At 42.0% G+C, this 24,553-nt stretch overlaps 1 protein-coding gene across 3 annotated transcripts in view; it reads right to left on the reverse strand.

Moving 5' to 3' along the window:
- Positions 1 to 24,553, reverse strand: part of Lmo7 (LIM domain 7) — a 203,882-nt gene that overhangs the window by 103,977 nt on the left and 75,352 nt on the right. For all 3 annotated transcript variants that reach the window (XM_040751294.1, XM_040751388.1, XM_040751438.1), the window contains one exon: positions 16,462 to 16,531. In XM_040751294.1, the coding sequence (XP_040607228.1) occupies positions 16,462 to 16,531 (70 nt within the window). The remainder of the gene's footprint in view (positions 1 to 16,461; positions 16,532 to 24,553) is intronic.

Here is a 24,553-nt window from a genome sequence, read left to right on the forward strand (position 1 = left end):
AAAAAAAAAAAAAAGCTGAATGCATGCCAAAGCGAATTCTGTGCTCCAAAGTACAGCGTGTGGCTACTTTCAAAAGCACATCATAGGCCGGGAGCTGCTGGCACACACCTTTAATCCCAGCACTCGGGAGGCAGAGGAAGGTGGATCTCTGAGTTTGAGGCCAGCATGGTCTACAGAGTGAGTGCCAGGACAGGCTCCAAAGCAATATAGAGAAACCCTGTCTTGAAAAACCAAAACAAACAAACAAACAAAAACACATCATAACAATGCAAAAAAGAGCTTTTATGAAGCAAATGTAAGGAGGGGCAATTGCTTGGCAACCCTTGAGAACCAGCTGGAGGGAGCTCTTCCTTCTCCCAGGACATTGCCCTGGCTCCACCCCAGTCTCCCATGAGCCCAGATCATCAGCCCTTTCTATCTTTCCCATCCCAGGGACTTGCTGCTGTTCTAGGCTGACTCCCCTTAAGTGACTCCAAAGTCTCAGTGCTTCTAATGGCAGAACACTGCTTCGAAGTCCACCTACTTAGCGTTCAGTGAATCTTCTCCAATCCTAACATAGGTCTTAGCTAAATGAACAGCAGTCCATCATCCAGGACCCAAAGGCTCTCCCAAGCTCACCATTACCTCTTTAAATGTCCCTTGTCCCGTTGGTGACAATTTTCAGTTCTTCTTTTAGCTCAACTGGTCCTTCAACTGGTGACTTTTTCCTCGTACTTTCACATTTTGCCAGGTAGCACACTGAAGCACTTTACAAATATTACCCTACTCAAGTTCTCATAAAAATACAAGTCTCAGCCGGGTGTTGGTGGTGCACGCCTTTAATCCCAGCACTCGGGAGGCAGAGGCAGGTGAATCCCTGTGCAGACTAGCCTGGTCTACCGAGCGAGTTCCAGGACAGGCTCCAAAACAACACAGAGAAACCCCGCCTTGAAAAAAAAAAAAAAACAAGTCTCACTGTCTGTACTTCATACTGAGGAAAAGTCGTCATCCAAGGTCGCCAGTCCTACCGAAAGTCGTACGTTATCCAGTGCGGCTGGTAGAGTACGACAGTGTGACACAGATGGGCACACTTAACCCCTGTGTTAGCATCCTAATGCCCCACTAAGGTTCTTACAACACAGCTTTATTATCTCAGGCCCACAAATCCATCCAGCTCAGGGGTTCTCAACCTCCCTAATGCTTCAAACCTTTAAATCAGTTCCTTATTGCATGGTGACTTCCAACCATAAAATTATTTCTTTTTGCCACTTCATGACCATAATTTTGCTACTGTTACGAATCATAATGTAGGTATCTGATATGCATGATATCTGATATGTGACCTGTGAAAGGGTCATTCGAGCCCTAAAGGGGTCATGACCCACAGGATGAGAACCACTGATCTAAGTTCTCACTGGGAGGAAATCCAGGTGTCCACTAGGTAGGTTCCAGCATTCTAAGAGAAACTTGATTTTTCCCATCTTCAAATGGCTGCCAACCCCCTGGCTCACTCTCTTGTCCATCCTTCCATTTTCAAAGCGAGTGGCCTTAGATGAGTTCATCAGTGTCTCCTTCAAGCGTTCTTGCTCTACACACAGGCTTGTGAGCTTGTGAGCGTATTGGGACCATGTCAACCCCCAATCTTAAGGTCAGTAGGTTAGTAACCTCAGACCCATCCTCACGCTCCTTGGTCTGGTGAACGCTCCCAGTGTCCATGGTTTATAATGCAAGCCACCTTTGAACACCATTTCTACTACAGCAACGCCTGAGCCTCCTTTAAGGCAGGTCCTATGTGCTGGTCCTCCCTTCTAGGGTAAAAAGCCTCTGTAACTCAAGGCTGATCTTCAGGGTGCTCAGTTATTGCCAAAGACATTAACAATGCTTGCTCATAAAAGAAGGGTGGTAGGCTACCTAGGGAGACCAGGGGTCATATTGTGATTATACAACGTGCAGCATCTCCAGCATGTGGTAAGTAGGTGATGAAGAGAAGTCACCGAACCTCACCTGTTACAGGCTAGTTTTTTTTTTTCTGTTGGCATTGGAAATACACCATTAATTGGCATCAACAAGGATGCTTTAGCAATCCCCAGGGGACCTTCATTCATATTTCATTGGAAGATATGTAAAATATGGCTGGTCAAGTTTAGAGGAAAACTAAGCAGATATAAGAAAAATCTAAACCATAAATCTGACAGTGTCAGAGATAACGTCCTAAAATATAAACTAAGCTCATAAACCAAATAAAATCATTCCGGATTCCCATGACCTTATTTCCAACTAAAATATAGTTAACATTTATTCCTGGAATTGGGCCCATCTAGATCATTTTTGTCGATCAGCATTTTACTAATTTGTACTTAAACTGTACTTTAACCAGACAAACTAAATTATCATTCAGTATTTCTTACAAATACTGATGAAAATATAAGGGTCATAGTACTAGACAGGGCAAAGGGAGTGGGAGTCATCACTGGCAAAGCACATTACAACTTAGCCTTTTATGCCATAAGTGACTTTTAATAGGTAGAATCTCCAAATTGCAAAAAAAAAAATAAACTTCATCTCAAATATATATATTCTTCACCCCATAAATGACTTTTAATAGGTAGAATCTCCAAATTGCAAATAATAAACTTAATCTCTCATATATATGCATATATATATATTCTTCACCCCATAAGTAATTTTTTATAGAAAGAATCTCCAAATTGCAAAAAATAAACTTCATCATATATATATATATTTTTTTCTATAGCCTAATTTTCAAAGACTTGTCTATATACAGCCTGAGATATCCTGTCTATAGAACATAAGGTTGCTGAAACCCAATGAGAATCAGGAAATCAGGCAAAGAAATATCACTACACAAAACAGTAAAACAAGATGGAAGAAGAGAGAGAAGAAGAAAGGAAGACAGTTGAATCTCACACTATAATCCCACCGGGCCCCATGGCCATATCTTCAAGTTTCATGGCCAGGGACTTGAGGAGCATGTGCTGGCTAATTTTGTGCCCACTTGACACAAGTTATGGTCATCTAAGAGGAAGAAGAGGAGGAAATCTTGATTAGGAAAATGCCTCCATAAAATTGGGCTGTAGGGAATTTTCTTAGTGATTGTTGTGGGAGGTCCTGACCCATTGTGGGTGGGGGCATTGTTGGGCTGCTGGTCCTGGGTTCTATTGGAAAGCAGGTTGAGCAAGCCAGCAAGCAGCACCCCTCTGTGGCCTCAGCATGAGCTTCTGCCTGCATGTTCCTGCCCTGTTTGAGTTCCTGTCCTGACTTTCTTCCATGAACAGTGATGTAGAAGTGTAAGCCAAACCCTTTCTTCCCCAAGTTGCTTTTGTCACGATATTTCATCACAGCAATAATAACCCTAAAATAGAGCACTAAAATACTAATTTTTCTAAGTACTATCCAAGGTGGCTTCTGTCTTAGTTAGGGTTACTGCTGTGATGAGAGAATTGTAGGTACTTACATATGGTAGGGTTTGAGTTCTATCTGTCCAGTGAATATATGTCTCTTCCTGCCATGATGATCATAAAATAACCCCCTGAAACTGTAAACATGTCCCCAATTAAATGCTTTCTAACTGTCTTGGTCACGGTGTCTCTTCACAAACATAGAACAGTGACTAAGATAGTCTGTGAAACCTATCACAGGTGGGCCTGAGAGAACATGGTTTGTGTCTTTGTTTCTTGCCCTGGAGTTTATCATCGTCCCTCTCTGTTGTACACCCAGCCACGGAAGTACATTAATAAGATGAGGACTCTCTTCACAAGCAGATCCATGAAGGAGAGCGTCTGAGGGTGACATAAATCACAGCTCTTATGAGGAGTGCCTGGAAGTGCTTCCCTAGCAAGGCAAGCTTCTGTAACAAGCTAGATCCACACTTGTTATTCAGGAGGAAGAGGGAGGGAATTAAAGTGCAAAACAAACAAACAAACAAAAGACAAAGAATTTGGGGTGTAATGACATCAAGAAGCTATGGTGTATTTATTCCCAGCCGCAACAAGGACAATGCAGCCTCCAGCCTACACCAATCTTTAAATTGCATTTGTTTTTGTTTGTTTTGACGAGAACAGGGTTGCTCTGTAGTGTTTTGGAGGCTGCTGGTCCAGCCCAGCCTGGAACTCACAGAGATCCGCCTGCCTCTGCCTCCCGAGTGCTGGGATTAAAGGCGTGCGCCACCACCGCCCAGCTAAATTGCATTCTTTATTTACCTATTGTGTGAGAGAGAGAGAGCGCGAGAGAGAGAGCGAGAGAGAGAGAGAGAGAGAGAGAGCGAGAGAGAGAGAGAGAGAGAGAGAGAGAGTGTGTGTGTGTGTCTGTGTCTGTGTGTGTCTGTGTGTCTGTGTACACTGCAGTATACATGTGAAGTCAGAGGATAACTTCCTACCATCTGGGCCCCAGAAACCTCACTCAGGTCATCAGGCTCAGTGGCAAGTCTTTACTCACTGAGTCACCTTGTCAGCCCAAACCTGAACCATTAATTCCTGATGTCTGGCACACTTGTTACACCTTAGAGTTCTGACATCTACAAATGGTTTCCTGTGTTTTCGTCTCATCTTTCTTCTTAAAATATATGTAGGACAAGTATAAAGCTTTAAAGTAAATTAACCAGTAATTCTGCTTCAAATTTCCATCAATCCAAACATTCTGACTTCTTTACCCGAACCTTACATCTACAGAAACTGCCACAGAGCCTGCTTTTGTCCCTTTCGACTATTCCGAGGCCTTCAGAGTATGTACCTTGCCAGAACTGAATGACGGCAGGTGCACCACAAGGAAATATTAGTGGTGTAAAGACATAAAATATTCATAAATGGCACATTGTCTGGACAATGGCAGGAGATCACAGAAGCCAGAGACTCCCATCTTGCCTGCGGGGCTTCACGTACGGGTTGCCAAAAAGGGAAGCAGGCCAAGCATTGCTGTCTCTCCAAAGATGTCAACCTCCAAGATAGCAGGGGAACTACACGTTGGCTGAACAATTAAAAGGCAGTGCTATAGAGCCCCGAACCCTTCCCTGGTCCACGTCCCCTGCACTCCCTAGGGGACCATGGGTTTCTGGTGAACAAGTGAGCCGCTGGTGGCAACTTCCTGATTTTTTAAGAAAAAAGAACTGGTCATTTAAATCATTTATTTCTGCAATGTTGCCAGGGGACAATCGCTAGAATTGATTTTGCTTACTTTTCCATTTTTATTCACTTTTCTTTACTGATTGACATTAGCTAGTCCACAATCTTTCTACCTGCCTTCCACCAACACTCCTATGACCCATGTTTATTTATTTAGTTTTTGCTTTGAGACAGGGTCTCATGAAATCCACGATGGCCTCAAACTTGCTGCTTAGCTGAGGATTGTCCTCCTGTCTCTATCTCAAGTTCTGATGTACAGGGGTGTGCAAACGACCTCTATTTCTGCTTCATATTTACCATCTCAATAACCAAGTACAAAAGTCTGCAATACTCGTTTAGTACAAGGATCCCCTAAATCCTCTCCCCTCAAGACATATGGAAAGGTTCCCATTTGTCCCTTAGGACACCATTTTTTTTTAATTTGTCCCCAAGGACATCATCTTTTCTTGCTTGGAAGACTGCATCGGCCAGACTCTCCAGAGAAAAATAACATGGTAGACATAAAAAAGGGGCTTCTTGAGTCAGCCAAGTAAGGTGTTTGCTGCCAACCTAACCCTGACAACCTGAGTGCAATCCCCACAGGGCACCCTAAAGAAAAGATCCATCTCCTGAAAGTTGCCCAAGGGCTTTCACAAATGTGGCTTGGAGTGAGCGCGCACACACACACACACACACACACACACACACAAAATAATACATATAGTAGTAATAAAGTTAAATGTTAAAACGGGGGCTTATTATGAGAAATTATGGAGCCTGAAATGTCCCAAGCTGGAGATCCAGAAGAGTAGACAGCATGGTGCCATTCCAAAGCCTGAAGACCTGAAGAACAGGAAAGTTGGAAAGATGTAAGCAGCAGTCCTTGAGCCATCAGGCTGAACGGTCAAGAACAACTGGTCCTTCAGAGTTCAAGTCAAAGTAAACCCATACGACTGCTCTGGCAGGCTGAAGAGCTCCCTCTCCCTAGGAAGCTCAACCTTCTACAGGACAGGCCTTCTGCTGACTGATGGATAAGGCCCACTGATGGGAGATGTCCTTCTGTATATATGTTTCTCTTATTGGTTGATGAAAAAATTGTTTGGCTGACAGAAGCAGGAAGATTGGTGGGGCTAGGAGATAAGGAGAATTCTGGGAGAGGTAGACAGAGATGCGCCAGAAAGAGTCACCGTGTAGAGACCAGGAGGATAGATGTGCCAGACATTCTCCAGTAAGATAAGACCATGTAGAACTACATAGATTAATAAAACAGAGCTAACCAATAAGAAGCCCTCGTCATCAGCCGATAGTTTTGTGGTTAATATAGCATCTGTGTGTTTATTTGGGGCTTAAGGGCAGAGGGACCCGGTGGGACAAAAAGAACCTCCAACAACAGCTCACCCCATCTGATTTCCTTACTCTACTTATGCAAACAATGATATCATCTGAGCAGGCATTCACTAATAATGCCCTGCACCACAGCTGACCCAATACCTGGGCATCCACATCACAGTCAAGCTGATACAGAAAATGAACCATCAACTATTACAGAAGCAGTCTGCTCTTCAAGCTGCAACCCTGAACTTGCTTTAGCAGTTTTAGTCAGATAAAACATGTGCCCATGTAATCCGCCCATTTTCTTGTTTATACAGACTATGTCTGCCCACAACCACTAATTATATTCTCTGAGTATCCCCTAGGCTCCTAACTGTGTTTTGTATGCCAGAACCCATGAGGCTTCCTCCAATCTGGATTACCCCCCACTCCTCACCCCAGTCAGACCTGTCTTCCTTAGGTCTGGGAAACCTTCCAAAGCTCACTCCTCACAGCCACTCCCACCCAGGCCCCTCATCAGAATCTTTGCTTTTCCACTTACATTACTTTCCCATATGTCAATGAAGACTATTATATTTTCTCCACTGGACTTATTGGCACCTATCAAAACATTATTCATGTTCAGGACCCCCAGTCATGCTCTCACCTCACTGCAGGGAACGGCAGCTCCAAGAGAGAGGAACTTTCTCTACCTTCTTTGTAGCCTTGTCCCAAGTGTGAGAAAGTGGCCCGACCTCACGGTAGACCTTCAATAAAGGAGGGCCTTCCTGAGACTTATCAAGGGACTGGTCCCTCACACCAGTTTCAAACCTTCCATTCTATTTCTTATCAACCTCGTTTGCTCCTCCATTGGCAGTTTCTACATAACAACAAAAAAATGACCTTAAAAGGGGCTGTTCCAAGTTTATTGGAATGAAACGATGAGATAATCCTACTCAAATACTGAATCAATTTTTTTGGATTAATTATTTTAACTCTGAAAGTTATAGTGTTGCCTCAGCAATTCTAATTCATTAATGTTATAAAAGAAAAAAGAAGTTGCCCTCAAGGCAGAAACCTGGCATATAAAACGTTGATCTCAGACTTAAAAACAAGCATGTTCGGGAGCTCCAGGAAAGCACTGCTGAGCTTGTGCCAGCGCCATGATTAAGAGGTTGTGACTCAAATGAATCAGGAGTTTCCTGCTTTACTGCACTACATCATCAACTGGGTATCAGCAACAACTCGAGGGGCCAGTGAGATGACTCAGAGGGTAAAGGTGCCAGCCCTGCAAGCCTGGCAACCTGAGTTCAATCCCCAGAGCCCACATAAAGATGGAAGGAGCCAACCAACTCCACAGATGTCTCTTGACCTCTACACACATGCCACAGCATATGTTCCCACACGCACATGAAAATAAAACTCAAGGTTGGTAAGTTTAAACCTCCCAGTCTTGATGACACTTTTTTTTGAAGTGAGAAGAGAGGAGATAAGGTTTGAAGTCTCTTGAGGGTGCTTTGTAAATAGCACAGCCACCACTGCCTTCTTCATATGCCACTTACGTGCAGGTGCTTAGAAACTCCGGCATTTACAGATAACATTTCTCACCAACAAGATGGTCAACAAATGTAACCTTGTCTAATCAACAGATCTGATGCTGGATAGCCCTGGGACTATTTCATAACATAGATGTTGAGCCACGGAAACCCCGTGGTAACACACATCACCAAAATAAACAAACATAAAACCATGGAAAACATTTCTGATTCTTAATGTGATCTTATTTTCAGTAGATGCTTAACTTTGACTCATTAACTTCTTATACAAGCAAGCAATAGTATTAATATTACAATACTGTGTATTCTTTACATAGAAGACAGAGAACTCAGTGCTTCTGTTAGTGGTGCTTGGTTTATGAAGAGACAATGAATCTCTTCATAGTGGCTAAGACTAGAGGACCTGGCATTTGAGGCTAGCCTGGGCTACATCATAAGACTGTTTCAAAACAAAATAAAAATCTTTTCTTGAATGAAACTGACAATAGAGCCGTTTTAACATTTGAGCCTAAGTTATAAAACTTGTACATGTGATTTGTGGTTCCTTAGGGGAACATTGCTTCAATGTAGTTTAATAATGAAACAATTTGCCAGGCAGTGATGGTGCAAGCCTTTAATCCCAGCACTCGGGAGACCGAGAAGCAGGTAGATCTGAGTTCAAGGCCAGTCTGGTCTACAGAATATGTTCCAGGACAGCCAGAGCCATACAGAGAAATTCTGTCTCAAAAAAAAAACAAAATAATAATCTATTTAATCAAGTTTATTAATATCTTCTAATACTCACTGTCTGTATTTGAAAGGCGGGGAGACAGATTCATCTTTTAACTCATGGAATATCAAGGTCTGATGTGGTAGGTATAAAACTGATCCAAGGTAATGATTTGAGGGAAATAAAATTTAAAAAACATGAAAACTTGTGGAAGCATAGGACCATCACTAATCATCAGATGAGGTGAAATGAAAATGCCAACAATGAAAGGGAGGTAAGCTTGAGTAGACAGCCCTTCATGGGAGGGGCTTGCTGTCTCCATGCCTTCTCAAGCTTATACAGATTGATTTCCATCCCTCGAAGATGGGGAACACAGCTGTCAGAATTAGCTAGTCTGATTGATTTGTGCGCTCTTGCCTGTTTGACTGCTCAGCCAAAGAACTCACTAGGTGGAAGCCTTCCAGGTGTTCTGAGGTAGAAGAACTCCTCAAACGAGTCATCTACAAAATTGACAAAAATTTGCCAGAAGAGAGGCAGGCCCCTCTAACCTACATAGCTAATTTTTTTCTTAATTTTGTTTTGTTTATATTCCAACCAAAGTTTCCACTCCTTCCTCTCCTCCCAGTTCCTTCCCCATTTCCCCCACCCATGCATCCCTCCTTTGTTTCTCTTCAGATATGGGCAGACAAGCCTACCATGGATATAAACCTCCCATGGCTACATCAAGTTGCAGTGAAACTAGGCACCTCCTCTTCCATTAAGACTGGATGAGGCAATCCAGGAGGAGGAAGAGGTCCCCAAAGCAAGTAACAGAGTCAGAGACAATACCACCCTTACCGTTAGAAATCTCTCAAGAAGACCAAGTCACACAGTCTACTTAGCTATTTTATCTGCATGTCTGGGCCTCTTAGGCTCCTATATATTTTCAGTTCTGATTGCTTGGTCAGTTTTGTTTTGACCGTTTGTTGGGTTTGCTGAGGAACACATGGGACTGAGGGCCTTAGATATACTAGGAGACAGTAAGTTATACCTCTAGCTCTAGTATTTTCTATTCTTAAACACAGGAATGTGTCCATAAATGCATCTGTTAATCATACTAGAGAGATGATTCCTGGGTAGCCCACACAGGTCAGTGGTGAGCTGGATAATGAGTTCCTCAAGAATGTAGTTGCCTGAATAAGTGGGCCATGGCCAGGAGCATTGTTTCCTTTGGTTCATTATATTTGTACTTCTTAAATTATTCCATTCTACAAAAGACGAAACAAAACCAGGTGCTTTTCCCCCTAACGAATATTCCCTTGAGATCTCCCACTTTGGATTTACTTGTGGAAACAGAACAAAAGCTCTATTGCCTACAGATTTTCACTTTCCCTAAAAGCAAAAAAAGGGGGTAGAGCTGTGGTACATAGAGTCAGTCCACGAATGGCTTACAGCGTTTCACAATAGCAAGGTGGTGTTATGTCAACCTGACAGCGAGTTCCCAGGTCAAGTTTCCACAGCTTCTGGGAAGGAGCAGGCTGACGCAGAAGAAGACTCCACTCAGTCTCATCATCCTGCTGACATCCAGTGTGCAGGAGAGTGACGGTGGAAGTTGACAATGTCACACAAGCACACATTAACTACGATTCATTTCCCACCTGGAAAATAGCAGCCAACAATGACTCAGGCCTGATTCCGTTCTGGACTGGCCATCATGAAGAGAAACTAACATGTCCAGTAGTATAAGGCAGCTGGGATGTTTGCCCCATTCCCAGGGTTTCCTGCATTCCAATGAGGAACCTGCCTCCTCAGCTTCTAAGTCCCACCATGCACATTCTACCCCTAACAGCTTACTTATTTTTTCTTGAGATACCATTGAGCTAGATAGCGGAGGCTGGCCTCATATTCACTGTGGAGCGGAGACAGGTCCTGACTGAACTCACAATCCTCCTGCCTCAACTTCACAAGTACTGGGATTACAGATATGACCCCATGCTAGGCAAGAGGACAAAAGTAATTCTTTACAACAAACATGTTCAATCCAGCCCCTATTTCCATATAAATTTGTACACACCAATAATTTTTCCATAGAGCCCACTGATATTCAAGTAACCAAGTCCAACCACATTTTCTGAACCACCACTGCTTTTCAAGGGAAAAATGACAATTGAAATGAAGATGTGAGGAGATGACTTCTACAGGCATCCAGTCAAATGATCCTTGTAGAAGGGCTCGGTGCACATGGCCTTGATTCTTCAGCTCAGCAGCTCTCAGTCGGGGATGGTTTTATCCCACGGGGGACACTGGCAATGTCAGAAGGCATGCTTAGTAGTCACAAAAGATGGAAAAGGAAGTGTTGTTGCCCTTTGATGAGTCTCAGAGGCCGACAATGTCACTATAGTCTACAATGTCCAGGGCAGACCTCTCAGTACAGAATTATCTGCCCCTGGTGTCAACAGTGCTGTGGGTAAGAAGTCTAGATTTACTTAAACACACACATCCACTGTCAGGAGGCCAAGATGGCTGAAGGGTTTGTGGTTACCAACCTGCTTGCTGTTTTTACTCATATTGTATTTCACGAAGGCTAGCGTATCCGATGGTAAACATTATTCTGCTTCAACAGCTCTTTTCATCAGCAGGGTATCTGGCCTGTTCCTTGGGGTTTTACTTTGTTGTGGACATTTTTTTTTATTCCCACATTGTTAGTTTTGAGTTTCAGCATGTTGAACATACCTATACTTAACGCCAGATAATTTTTTGGAAGATGTAAACTAAGTCCTGGGTCAGTTAGTGTTTTTCTTTTTAACGCAGTTCTGTGATGCATAGAAAGCAGAGAAATGGGAAGAATGTAATCGTTTATGAAATAAGAGGATCAAGTAAGGGCCACTGACATGGTTTGCTAAGTAATGGTATTTGTCCTCAAGCCTGGTGACCCGAGTGTGGTCCCGGAGACCTACGTGGTAGGAAGGAACCAATGAGTACAAATTGTCCTCTGAAGTCCACACTCACACCATGGAATGAACAGAGATAGTGAGAGAGAGAGAGACAGACAGACAGACAGACAGACAGACAGACAGAGAGACGGGGAAATCCTATCACTTGAGCATGCAAGAGAACCCATTCTCTGATCATCTAGAGAAAACAATTACATGAATGTTTCAAGAAAATCATGTAATAGAAATCTCTCTTACCACTTAATCGTCTCTCTCAGAACATACTTCCTGATTTTCTCAGTCCATTGCATTTAGTTTTAGAACATGGAATACACAGGTCCCTTCAGTTTAAAAAAAAAACTACAGCTAAAAATATATAGGAGTCGCAGAAGAAAGCACATGAAACACCCTAACTACTCAGCTCACATTTCCATGCTGAAGTTCTTTTAAGCATTTGACATCTCCGATGTATCTACTGGTACACAAGCACCCACCCACTTCAACCTCCAAACCTCTGCTGAATGATCCCCAGGAAACCAATGCTCATGGGCAAGGCCATTTACCCAAACAACTACCTTCTCCAAGGATCAGGCATGCTGATAACCAGAAAGAGAAAAAAAGGCCTAGTCCATTCAGAATGCTGTTTTGAACCTCAGATAAGTGATGTCGAGGATGGATTGCTGTTGGGAACAGCTGGCATGGTTGTGGCTGTACACTGACTTGCCACAAGAGGCATCTGATATAGCATAAAATAAACTGTCTTCACCTGACTTGCCCTGAAAGACTCTTTCTAGGCTTCACTACTCAGAAAGGCATTGTATGGAAAACTGGTGAAATGCAAGTGAAGAGCTACTGAAGGAGACACCTGACGACAACCTCTGTGTGTGTGTGTGTGTGTGTGTGTGTGTGTCTGTGCGTGTGTGTGTGTGTCTGTGTGAGTCTGTGTGTGTCTCTGTGTGTGTGTCTCTGTGTCTCTGTGTGTGTGTCTGTGTGTGTCTGTGTGTGTATGTGTGTGTGTCTGTGTGTGTATGTGTGTCTCTCTCTGTCCTTCTCTGTGTGTGTCTGTCTGTCTCTGTGTGTCCATCTCCCTCCTCGTCCCTCTCTGTCTCTGACACACACACACACACACACACACACACACACACACACACACGAGACAAAATTTGATGAAGGCTTTTGGAGTGTAACATCAGTTTCCTGGTCCAGACATTGTGAGGAGGCTCACTGAGGGGAATCAGGAGGATAATACACAGGGCCTCTGTGTACCTTCTGTAAACCTACATTTATTTCAAAGTACAGTGGTGATAAAAAGCAGTTATTAACTAAAAGCATTCACTTATGCACATGAGTTCCCTAGGGCTACCACAACAAAATGAGAACACCTCATGCTTAAACCAAAAGAGACGTATATAGTTATTGTCTCACAGTTTGGAGGCAGGAGTCCAAGATCAGTGTGTGTTGGTAAAGAAATGCTTCCTATGACATCTATGGGAATTTTCACGGACTCTTGCTGGGAAATTCATTAGTGGTCTTTGTTCTGTGGACTGTGGCTACATCACCTCAGCCTCATCCCCCTCTATTTCTGGGCATGTCTTTCTCACAGCCATCACTTTTTAGAGACACTACTCATTCTAGATTAGGGATCCTTTTTATCCAGGATGATCTGAACCAACCACATCTGTAAAAATCATATACCTAAATAAGGTTACATTATGACATACGGGGACTTCAATAAGTCTTTGGGGAAGGGGGGCGTCTCCCCTTCAACCTATAGGCCTAGTTCACCAAATTCTAGAAGCTACTCAATTCTGCAATGGAAACATGGCTCATTCCTTGCTTAACAAACTCTTCTGTCTCCTTATGCATCAGTCACTGTTGGGTTCAGTGAACATAAATGTTAATACTATGAAGAGTCTGGTCAGTGGGGAGATGGGGTGGGTGGGAGGACAGGAGGGAGTGGGAACTGGGATTCGTCTATAAAATAACATTGTTTTTAATTTAAATTTAAAAAGAAAAAAAGAAAAGTCTGGCCTAGATTACTCAGTATTCTTGCACAAATGTCAAAAACCCAGGTTTCTTCCCTACTCCGTAGGAAACTATTAGAACTCAATCTTTTTGGGATATCAGTCTAATGTGTTCTTTAACACATTCAACTTTGTGGTACCTCCTTCATTGTTTGCTAATTGATTTATGTGATTCTCCTTCCCTGAAATTGAAGTCAAAGTTCACACTCCTTTTGTCCTTCTACAATTCTCCATATGAGAAAAATCCTAAACCCAACAGGCCTTCAATTATTTGTTAAAGAGCACACATGCATTGAAGATTTGCATGTCAAACTCTTCCTTGTCCCTTAAACCTCATGCCAACTCCTTTCCAGGTGGATGCTGGAGCTCTCAGTGCCACATTTGGTTACAACCACTGTAACAAGTGTCAGAAATCAGATGAGGTGTGATGCGCACCTCAAACCAATTGGGCTTAGCCCACTCTAGAGCTAAAGTCACTCGAACACACTCATACCCCATGGAAATGCTCACTGCACTGTGCTTGGAAAAGCATTCTATTTAATATACCGGAAACGCATTTCATTTTAGCTTCTAAAGATAAAATCCAAACTGGAGAGAATTTCTGATGCTTGAAATAGAAATACTTGGAGAGGGTTTGGGGCTTAAAAATAAAATACATTTGTGCTTGCATCTAATCAGACAATCATAAAGTTGAATAAACCCAACAGTAGCCAACAGCAACAAACACCACAATTCAAGCATTCCAGATTCTTGGGGTGTGTTTGAGATCAAAGGCTAATTTCATTTAAAATGCAAGTAATTGATCCAAGAAATGAAAGTTCAAAATCAAAAAAATTAAAATATCTAAGAATAATTCAGGCCACTGGAAAAGATAGTGTAACTCAATACAATTCAAACAGAGGTTGTTTTGTAAGTCATTTTCATATAAAGCTTGTTTATTTTATTAAACTGAATGTTTCCTACTAGAAAGACTTTAGGGACACATTCCTTTAATGTTATTCTTTGAATAAGTAGAAGAATATGGAACAGTTTGAACAGTGTGTGTGTGTGTGTGTCTGTGTGTGTGTGTGTGTACACGTGCACACACTATGTAATAGACTTTTTATCTACTCAAATTTAAGACCAGTACGAATTGCAGGTCAGCTACCTATTCATGACAGGTCTAGAGGCAACTGGATTAAAAGGAGTCAGTATTTCAGCCAGTGGCTCTGAGAACTTTGTATGCATTCTAAATTTCAAAGAAACCTCAACACCTCATTCCTTCTCTCCCAGATAGGTATTTTCCAGGAATAAATCTTTGGCCAAACTCAGCCCTGTGAAGTTTTGATGATGCCTCCCACAAACCCAGGAGCTGTTGGCATGGCTATCAGTAGTTACCCAGGCCATTAGCCACAGCTGTGACTAATGAAAGTCATCCAGAAAGAAGTCTTTTAAACAGATTCTTAGAAGACCATTGAGTAACCCATGGAAAATGATCATGCAGTGCTTTCTGAGATCTTTCTAACTGACTTCTGTCACCAGTATGGATTTTTTAATTTAAATAATTATTTTTATGAACTGTAATTTAATTATGTGATGGGGTATGCGTACATGAGTACAAGCACCCTCTAAGTTCAGATGAGGGTGTCAGGTCCCTTGGAGCTGGAGTTACAGGTGATTGTGAGCCACTGGGAGCTGAACTGAGGACCCTTAGCCCTTAAGGGACCCGATGCCCTTAACTGCTGAGCCATCTCTCCCATCCCACCAGCATTGATTGATAAGGCTTATTAAATCTTCTGGAAAATTATTTTAATTCAATTTTATCTAATCATTCATTTTTTTCCAAAGGGATGGATTCATGCTGTCCACGGTGTCTTAAAAATCTAAATGACAAGATGAGAGCGTGTAGTATTTTTTTTCCCTTGGGCTTAAGATTTTTTTTTCATTTTTTATTTAAATTAGAAACAAACTTGCTTCACATGTCAATCCCAGCTCCCTCTCCCTCCCCTCCTCCCCGCCCCTCTCCCACACACACACACACCAGGCCCTTAAAGACAGGAGGGCTGTAAATGTAGCTCAGGGACAGTGTTTGCCTAGAAGACATAGAGCCCTAAGGTTGTATTTCCAGCACCACAAAAAAATCACTAGTAGTAATAAAAGTAGAAGGCATCTGAGAATCACTGGTGTTTCTTTACAAACCATGGGACCCTGACACAGAAGGCAGAGATACATGAACCGGAAACACGACACATCATAAATGGGCTAGTAGGCCTTGATTATTCTGCAGATATACTTATGATCTGTGTGCTAAGTGAGCATAACTCAGGAGCCTGAAGCAGCATGCACACACACACACACACACACACACACACACACACACACACACACCCCAGCCAGGGAACACCTGATACTCTGGGGAGCTGCTGTAGTCTACGAGAAAACAGCTCATGCATGGCAGACCTGTGGGACAAACAGGAACATCTCACATGCCATGTGTGGAAGACAGCCAGCCAGAAAGGAGATACAACCACTCTTTGAAGCATAATCAAAACAAAATCAAACAAGTTTTTTTTTTAAGCCTCTGGACAGAAAGGAAGTGTTGAAAGACTCTTAAAAAGGAGGGGGTTGTCTCTCTTTTAAGTGACAGAACCTACTATGACCACTTATATTTCAAAGACAGAAATAAAGTTTTAAAGTCAGAACATTCAAAGTCCTCCCTTCTAAGTGTTTTGAAATGTACAACATATTACACTATATGAAAATACCAGAGTGACTTAGCAGGGCACACAAAAATACATACAATTGCTACTTGGTGTTTAAAAATAAAATGAAACCAAAGAAGAAAACTAGTTTTGAAGGTAATTTATCACTTACCAAGCCTGCTATTGGTGTAGACAGTCTATTGATCTTCCTTATGATGCCAGGGTTGAGCTTATTAATCAAACTGAAAGTAAATAAACAACACATGCAATTACAAACATGTCAATGTGATTTTAGTGCTCTTTGAAATAGTCTCCAAAATTCTGGGTCGCAGAGTTCTGGTCCCAGATTTGTTGTTCTGAGCCAGCGGCCCATCAGAAGACAACACAAAACAATGAACTTCTCTGCACAGAAGGATGGAAGGATCCCTGGATCAGAGACTTCTATATCCAAAGCCCATGACTTTAGAAACGGTTTCCCATGCATTAAAGAAAGACACAGTCTGGTCCGTTTCCACACACAGTAAGACACCATCATCAGAATTACCTTCACTTGGCCCTAAGAATACTTTTCCCTATAATAATACTCAATGGGATTTTCTTGTTTTCTCATCTGGGTCTTTGTTTTGAAAGATAGCCTTCCACCCACATTGTTTGACATGTAAAGGTTGCCAAGGAACTCATCCAAATAACTATTTCTTACCGGTCACTCATTCATGCCCACCACTGATTGCTTTCTTACCAGAGCAGAATGACTGGGGGAAAATTAAATGTAGCAGAACTCCTCCAAATTACCCTGAAATCTGATACTAAGTGTATTTCAGCTAATATGACACATATTGCAAAGATGTCTATGTCTCTACACACCAGAGCACAAGAAACTCATCTTTGACACCCTGCACTAAGTACAGTTCTGCTTCTAAATCTCCATGGGTATGGATTTGTTGTTTTTCTTCATTGACACAGTGGTCAGGCCATGTAGTAACTTAATACCACAGTGTTTTTCCATCAATGTGAACGTGAGTAATTCATCATTAATCACTGCCTCAAAGCAGTATCTTGAAATAGAAAAGTGTTTTTTTTTTCTGTCTAACAATTCCTCCCCCCAAACAAGCAATTCTTCCTTCTATAATAAGGCCCAACAGGAAAGCAAAACCAGAAGAGGAAATAAAATCATCTAATTCACTGGTCCCTCCTTTGCAAAGGGCACTGGTATGGTGTGGGGGAGGGTGTCCTAAGGAATGTCACTCCTTCCTCATTCCAGAGATTTCTATATACACTTGAGTATGCTATGAATAAAAAGAAAAAGACAAAAAAAAAGTCTCCATTTAATAGCCTCCAGAATGCCGTTCAGCAGGATCCAAAATGACAAATCACTGGCTTATGAAGATTTAGCCTCGCAGACAAAAGCTGCTGCTTTGTTTTTGTAGTTTGTTCACACAGGGATCTTTCGACAACTTGATCACAGATAATACAGCCATCCCCTGGGCTTTGAGGACCCACGGCTGAGTATGAACTCAGGGCCTCACATGGGCTAAGCACAGACTTTCCTATAGAGCTATGTAATCCAGCAGCCCAGCCCCTCTGCTTTACAATACTCTCCTCAGAAGTGACTCCAAACTGTACATTGCAAGTAGTTTAAAAAGCCCTTCCCCCTTCTCTGTCCACACTGGTTTTCCCTCAGTCACCAACTGGGGATCCGGAAAATAATTAAGCAGATTAATAACAACTGGCAACTATAAGTTAATCCCTCAAGTTTTCCCCTTTTGACTGAATGCTTCCATACTTCCAGTATTTCTGGTTCTTCGGCAATGCATGGAGGAATAAAGTGAGGCATTACTTAATCACATAATTCTGACATAGTACACCTAAAAATCATTTATGGTTATTCACTATCTGGCAGTGGTATTTTTTTAGAATGTTTTTCACAGACTACAACCTTCCAATTACATAACTTAGGAGTTAATATGAGAAGGAGTAACATGTACTCTCTCAGGCTGCCTGAGCACAGTTGTCCTTTTCAGAGAGAAGGGTCATAAACTCCTGGCCCACCCACTGAGTCACCGGTGACTCTGGCAAGGTCACTCTGTTTACCAGGTGACATGACTTATCACTTCTGTAATATAGTGTCAGTAATTTCAAGAGCATTTTCTACTCAGTTTCTGGAATGAATAATAAAACAGATTATTGTCAGTGAAGTCAGGGACAGAGGAAGGAAACAACAGAGACAGATACCTTCTGGTGGCTTAACCAACTCCTCCCACATTGGCAAATTTGTCCAGAGATACTCCTTAGTAGCAGCATATACACAATGAAATTAGCCTCCCTCCTCACACCTCAGCTTTCTTGTACGTGTGCAAACACGGAAACAGCCACAAGAAAAAAAAAAACAGCACTCTGGAGAGCACACACTCACCCTCAAAAAATCTGAGTCACTAGAGGGAAATACTATTTTATTAAACACTAAAGAGGAAACGAACATACGGTTTTGGCAAATACTGAGCATGCAAATCATTTGATGAGTTATGAATTATGATTCTTAAGGAAGAACCTTTAGGATGTTTCTTACAAGGATAAAAAAATGTTTTATGATATCTAAAAATAACTAGATGCAACTTAAGCCCACTTAATGGAATACAGGTGGGGTCTCAAGTTAAAGAAAATTCTAGTACCATGTATGGAAACACTCTCTTTTACAAATAGAAATGGTTTGCACAGTGAGTGTTCTTGAGTTTCACATGTAGACTTTCTAAAGAGACACTGACTTCAGGTCACTGGCTCTGAAGCAAGAGTCAGATTACAGGATAAACTTCCAGATGCTCCCCTTGCCCTGTGTTCCTGGCCTGCAACCCTGTGTTCCATCCCTCCCAGCCCTGAGTAGAATTCTATCTTTATCCCTCTCAAGCCTTCCTTTATGAGAGGGGACAAACCTGGTTACTGCTTGTTTAGCACTGCCAAGGTGTGTCCTCTTGATAAAATTAAAACTAGAACTCAAAATTAATTGGGGTACTCTCACAGTGACCTCAATAACCTTTTCCTCGGCCTCTGCTAAATGTTTGTGAACCTCCTAAAAATGCCATGCTCAAAAGGCTATATATTCTTTAATTTCTTTCTTTAAAGACTTGAAGCTCTTGTCATACATAACCTCCCAAGTTATGGTATTAGAGGGCAGGGCCCTTTGGGAGGTGGCAAACTCACTCATGACTCTGCACTCCTGAATGGGATTATGCCCTCAGTCAACAGGCCTTGCCCTTCATTATGGGAAGTTGTGGTGAGAAAGTTACACCGAGAAGGTGTGGCTAATTAAGGAGTGGGCCCTCACCAGACACCCAACCTGCACCCACCTTGGACTTCCTAGGCCCAGAGCAGTGAGACATAACTTCCTGCTATCTACAAGTTACCCATTTTCCTGGTAGCTGTTATTGTAGCTGAAACGGACTAGGCTTTATTCAAGCTGTCCACTTTTCCTCCTTCCTCCCTCACCAGCAACGACGTCACCTGCCCTCTACAAAAGGGCTGAGTAGACCTGTGCTGGAACATTGGTTCAATTCACACACTCTTCTATCAGTGGATATAGTCTGACTTCCCAACTCAGGTGTCACACTCAAAGCCAACATGGGTCAGACTTGGAAAATTTTAAGGAGGACTTGAGTTTGACATTCTACCGTGAGCTAATCTGAAAAAATAAATAAACAAAGCTCTAAATTGCCAAAGTCCAATTTTCCCCTTTATCAGAAAGCTCTTCAGCAAAAGTACAAAACTCAGGGATACCTTTTTACTTCCCGTCTCCAAAGATGACCAAGAATCAATGGGAAGACACACACAGAAGAACGCATTGATACACTGAAAGAACTTGGTAACCCCTGGGTGATGTCATCCACTCAGGCACATTTCGGTTACCTGTTATTATATTTTGCAAATGTGCACATTTTGCAAATTTCTGTTTAATTTTTTAATTGTTGTGTTTATCTTGAGACAAGGTTTCAGCTAACCCAGACTGGCCTCAGACTTACTTATGAGCACCCAAGGGTGAGCATGCACTTCCGTTCCCCGGACTTGTCAGCGCCCACCTGGATTATGCAGTGCAAAGGCCTGAACTTCTGGGTTCATGCATACAATAGATGAGCGCTCCCTCCACTGAGCTACGCCTCCATCCCACAATTAAAAACCACAGTAAGGACCTCACATCTTCCTAACAAATGGAAGCTGAGAATATCTTTTCATTGATATTACCTACAGGGCATCAATTTGTCTACTTTCATTCTAAACAGGAATTCTGCTTGTTGGACATTTACTTACTAAAGAAAGCCCTGAGCAAGGCTTAGCCACAGAGCCAGAAGATCAGTACAACTACTTGGAGCAAAGCCCTGAAAATCCACACCTTGATTTTGTGGTTTGTGTAAATTTTTCAAAATTTCTATCTTCTTTAATGAAATAAATTTAGAAAAACTTTGCTTTGCTGCAATGACACGGCATGATATTTTAACAAACAATACCCCTTTTTTACATTTCCTGTTCCAGGTGCCTGAAATTTTATTGTTTCCTCCAAATTGTCAAAGTTAACCTGGAGAGTCAACTGTCAGATCCAGTCATCTGGACCAGTTATCCTCAGGAGATGTCAAGATTGTAAGTCAATGGCTTCTGCCTAAGTTCATATTTGAAAATAGAAAGCACAATAAGATAGACAATGACCACATTTTCATGGGTGAGATAACCAGCATTAGTCATTTAAAATGTAAAACTGTAAAAACTTCTGGTGCAAAAATTGCTGCACTGATGTCTTCAAGCATAAGTGATATAATAAAAAAAACCAATTTACTCGACTTTAACATAAATAAGAACTTGACAATAAATGCTGAGATGGGCAGACCACGTGGACGAACGGTGAATCCAAACCAGCACCGCTGTTGCCGTTTTCCTACAATGGCACTCCGCTGAGCCTCATCGGTGCGCTCGAAACACTTAAAGTGAAGAAAGCAGTTATATAATGTGACTTGTATGCATTTTGTGCTAGAGAACCAGTGGGGGTGGGGGAGCCTCTTCCCTGGGGAAATTATTTCTCATGCTCTCAGCATCCCTTTATTGCGACCTGTCATCCCTTGCTCAGGGTTGGTTGAGGCCCTGTGAAATTTCCCGTCGTCATGTGAGCATGTCTGTTAGTGCCATCCTTGTTTATGTCTTTTAGGCAGGCATGCTGTTGAGACTTCATCATGGGTGTAGCTTTCCTGACGTTTCTAGGAGATGCAATCTAACAGCAGACTTCCTGTTCCTCTGGTACATTATATTTATCTATGTGGGAATACTTAAGAACATTATAACAAAGAAAGAGAGCACACGAATTTAAGAGAGAGCAAGAAGTACCTGGGAGTGGGTGGAGGGAGGGAAGGAGCAGGAAGAAATGATGTAATGCTTTAATTTCAAGATTTTTCAAAGTGCAGAGGCAAAGCCAGGGGCAGGGGGGCAAGTGGGGGGCTAAAAACAGATTCTTCCTATTCTGAGCACTCCCCGTAATCACAGACCAGTGGACTGAACACTAGGCATTTCCTTTACCATATCAGAATAAGCAGCATTCAGACACAGACCTCAGAGAAAACTCACAGATCACAGACCTTTCACCCCTAAGAGACAACACAAAAGGAAATCTAGGCAACTTCGGATCCAGTGATGACATTTTTTCCGTGGAAGAGGCAATTGATATGCTAGACTTCATGAAAATTCAAAATGTTATCCAAAAGATGCTGCCAAGAGCATAAAAAGACAAGCCATAGAATGAGAGAGAAAAAATACGTTCACAGGGCATATATGATGGACATAAAGCTCTCAAAACTCAAGCTTAAAAACAAAACAAAAACACTGACTTAAAAAGGAAACAAAGACCTTAATAGTTACACAGACAAGAAAATAAGCTACAAGAAAGAAAAAAATTCCATATGACAATGTCATCAGGGAAATGCAAACTGGAACAGATCACTACTGCCACACACCTGTTAACCACTCAGAAAGGCCAAAAATCTCTAACTCGACAGACACCACCAAATGCTGGCAGGGACATGGAGCAACAGGAATGCCCATTATTGCAAGTGAAAGCAGCAAGCAGGGCCACACTTTGGGAGACAGTGTGGCAGATTCCTACGGAGCTAAGCACACCCTGACCATGTGAGCCAGCAGAAATACTCCTCAGTGTTTACCAAATGAGTTGAAAATGTATGGCCACACAAGCACTTGCACAGGGATGCTTACAGAAGTCTTTTCATAATTGCAGCAACTTAGAAACTTCATGATGTCCCCTCACATTAGGGTAATTGGCACAAACAAAGTGGCTCACCCATAAAGATGAGATATCATTTGGTCCAAAATTGAATGATCAAGTCATAAAAGGCTATGGATCCAATTCAAGTTACTATTAACTGAAAGAAACCAGCCTGAAAAGGGCCGCAGATGGTATTACTATGATCCCATGTAATATGCATTATTATGTCATATAATGCATTATAGAAATAGTATATTATATTGTATTACATGCATTACATAACATTCAGGTAAAGGTAAAACTATGAAGAAAATCTATGGTTAGCAGGTATGGGAGAGAAGGCGATGAGGCAAAACACAGGATTCGTAAGGCAGTGGTCACTACCCTATATAACACTATAACGCTGTTCTGTTACACATGTGATTAGGTGTGTCCCAATTGTGGCTACCGTAAAAATGGTACGCACATTTGTTTAGCCTCCTTCTTACCTTCTCCTATTTCCAAAAATGAAAGCATTGGTGTTACACACTAACACACATCAGGAGGAGAATTTGGGAGCATGCATCAGCTCACACCCACCCCAGCGTCCCTGTAAGCTCCCCTCCTCTTGGTTCCCTTACACTCTCCACACCACAGATCCTTTCTGCCTCTGCCTGGCAGCTACCTGTTGTGTAATCTTCCACAGTGCCTCAGGCTTTTAGGAGATTAAAAATATTAATCAGACTGGGCATGTGGCTCACTGATAACATGCTTGCCTTGCCTAGCAAGCATGGCGGCCTGGGTTCCTTCCTAAGCACGGTATTACCTGGGCATGGTGGTGAGCACCTACAACCCCAGCACCCCACAGGTGGAGGCAGTAGAGTCGGAAGGTAAAAGCCACTCTCGACTACATAGCAAGTTCAAGACCAGCCTGATCTGAGAAGAAAAGCAATTTTAGCAATGTTTCTGGCATGTGTTCTTAATATTCCCTATGATGAGAATGTTTTTAAGATATTTTTCCTACACCTACAGTCAGACTTCCCAAGAGAAGAAATGCTGGGAAATACTATCTAAGTCATAGATGTATTTATTATGTTCATAAAATAGAACATAGCTACCTGATAGGTGTTGCAAAATAGTTTTTCTGAGCTTTTTAATCTGTGTTCATTTTCAGATTATAGCGCTTGGTGTCACAATGCAGACATCTTCTCGCTCTTACAGGAGCTAGGGCTTAGATCCAGGGCCTTGTGCATTCAAATTTACAACATGCTTCATCACTGAGCTGTGCCTCACAGACCCAGCATTTTGAAATTTCACATTATTTACTACTTTCACCAATAACGACAAAGCATCATATAGAGGCTGTATTGTTTATAGTTAATTTTTTCTCACTTGTCAAGAATTTGGTCAGAGTCTTTGCTCATCTGTTTACTGAAAATTTTAAACTGTGCAGTTCATCCCAGGCTGCGATCCACAGATAATCTTTGACGTAGGGTGTGTCCTAATACACAGTAAACCCTTAAAGTGATTCGTAGCCAACTGCTCACCCAAACATCAGAAGCTGACTGGTTTTACCTTTTCCCCATTTTCTCCCAGCTCTTTAAACACAAATTCTTCTCCATGAGCATGTATTGCTGAACTTTTATTTTACTCATTTACTATGCACATTTATAAAAGCAAACCACAATTTTAAAGTACCATACTTTGTCGGTTTTGCCATGTATTCTAATATATTAGGACAGGCAATTTCAATAAATTTTATTAATATAATTTTCCTAATCTTTCCTGTTTATATTATTCCACATGAGTGTTGAAAAATTACAAGTATTGAAAAAGTCTGGTTAGATTTTGAAAGTTAGGATTTGAATGGGAAATTATTTCCCTAGAGGTATGTATATACTTTGGGCTTGCTGGCCTGCTAATGGGCTATCTAGGGCCTTAATTGCAATCCTGAGGGCTTTGACCTGATTAATGGATTGAACCCTGAGTGGATTCACAATATGATGGCATTATCAGGGAATGATGCGTAGGAGGAGGC

The sequence above is a fragment of the Mesocricetus auratus genome, unplaced genomic scaffold, assembly GCF_017639785.1.
Source record: "Mesocricetus auratus isolate SY011 unplaced genomic scaffold, BCM_Maur_2.0 Super-Scaffold_2245, whole genome shotgun sequence".
Classification (NCBI taxonomy): domain Eukaryota; kingdom Metazoa; phylum Chordata; class Mammalia; order Rodentia; family Cricetidae; genus Mesocricetus; species Mesocricetus auratus.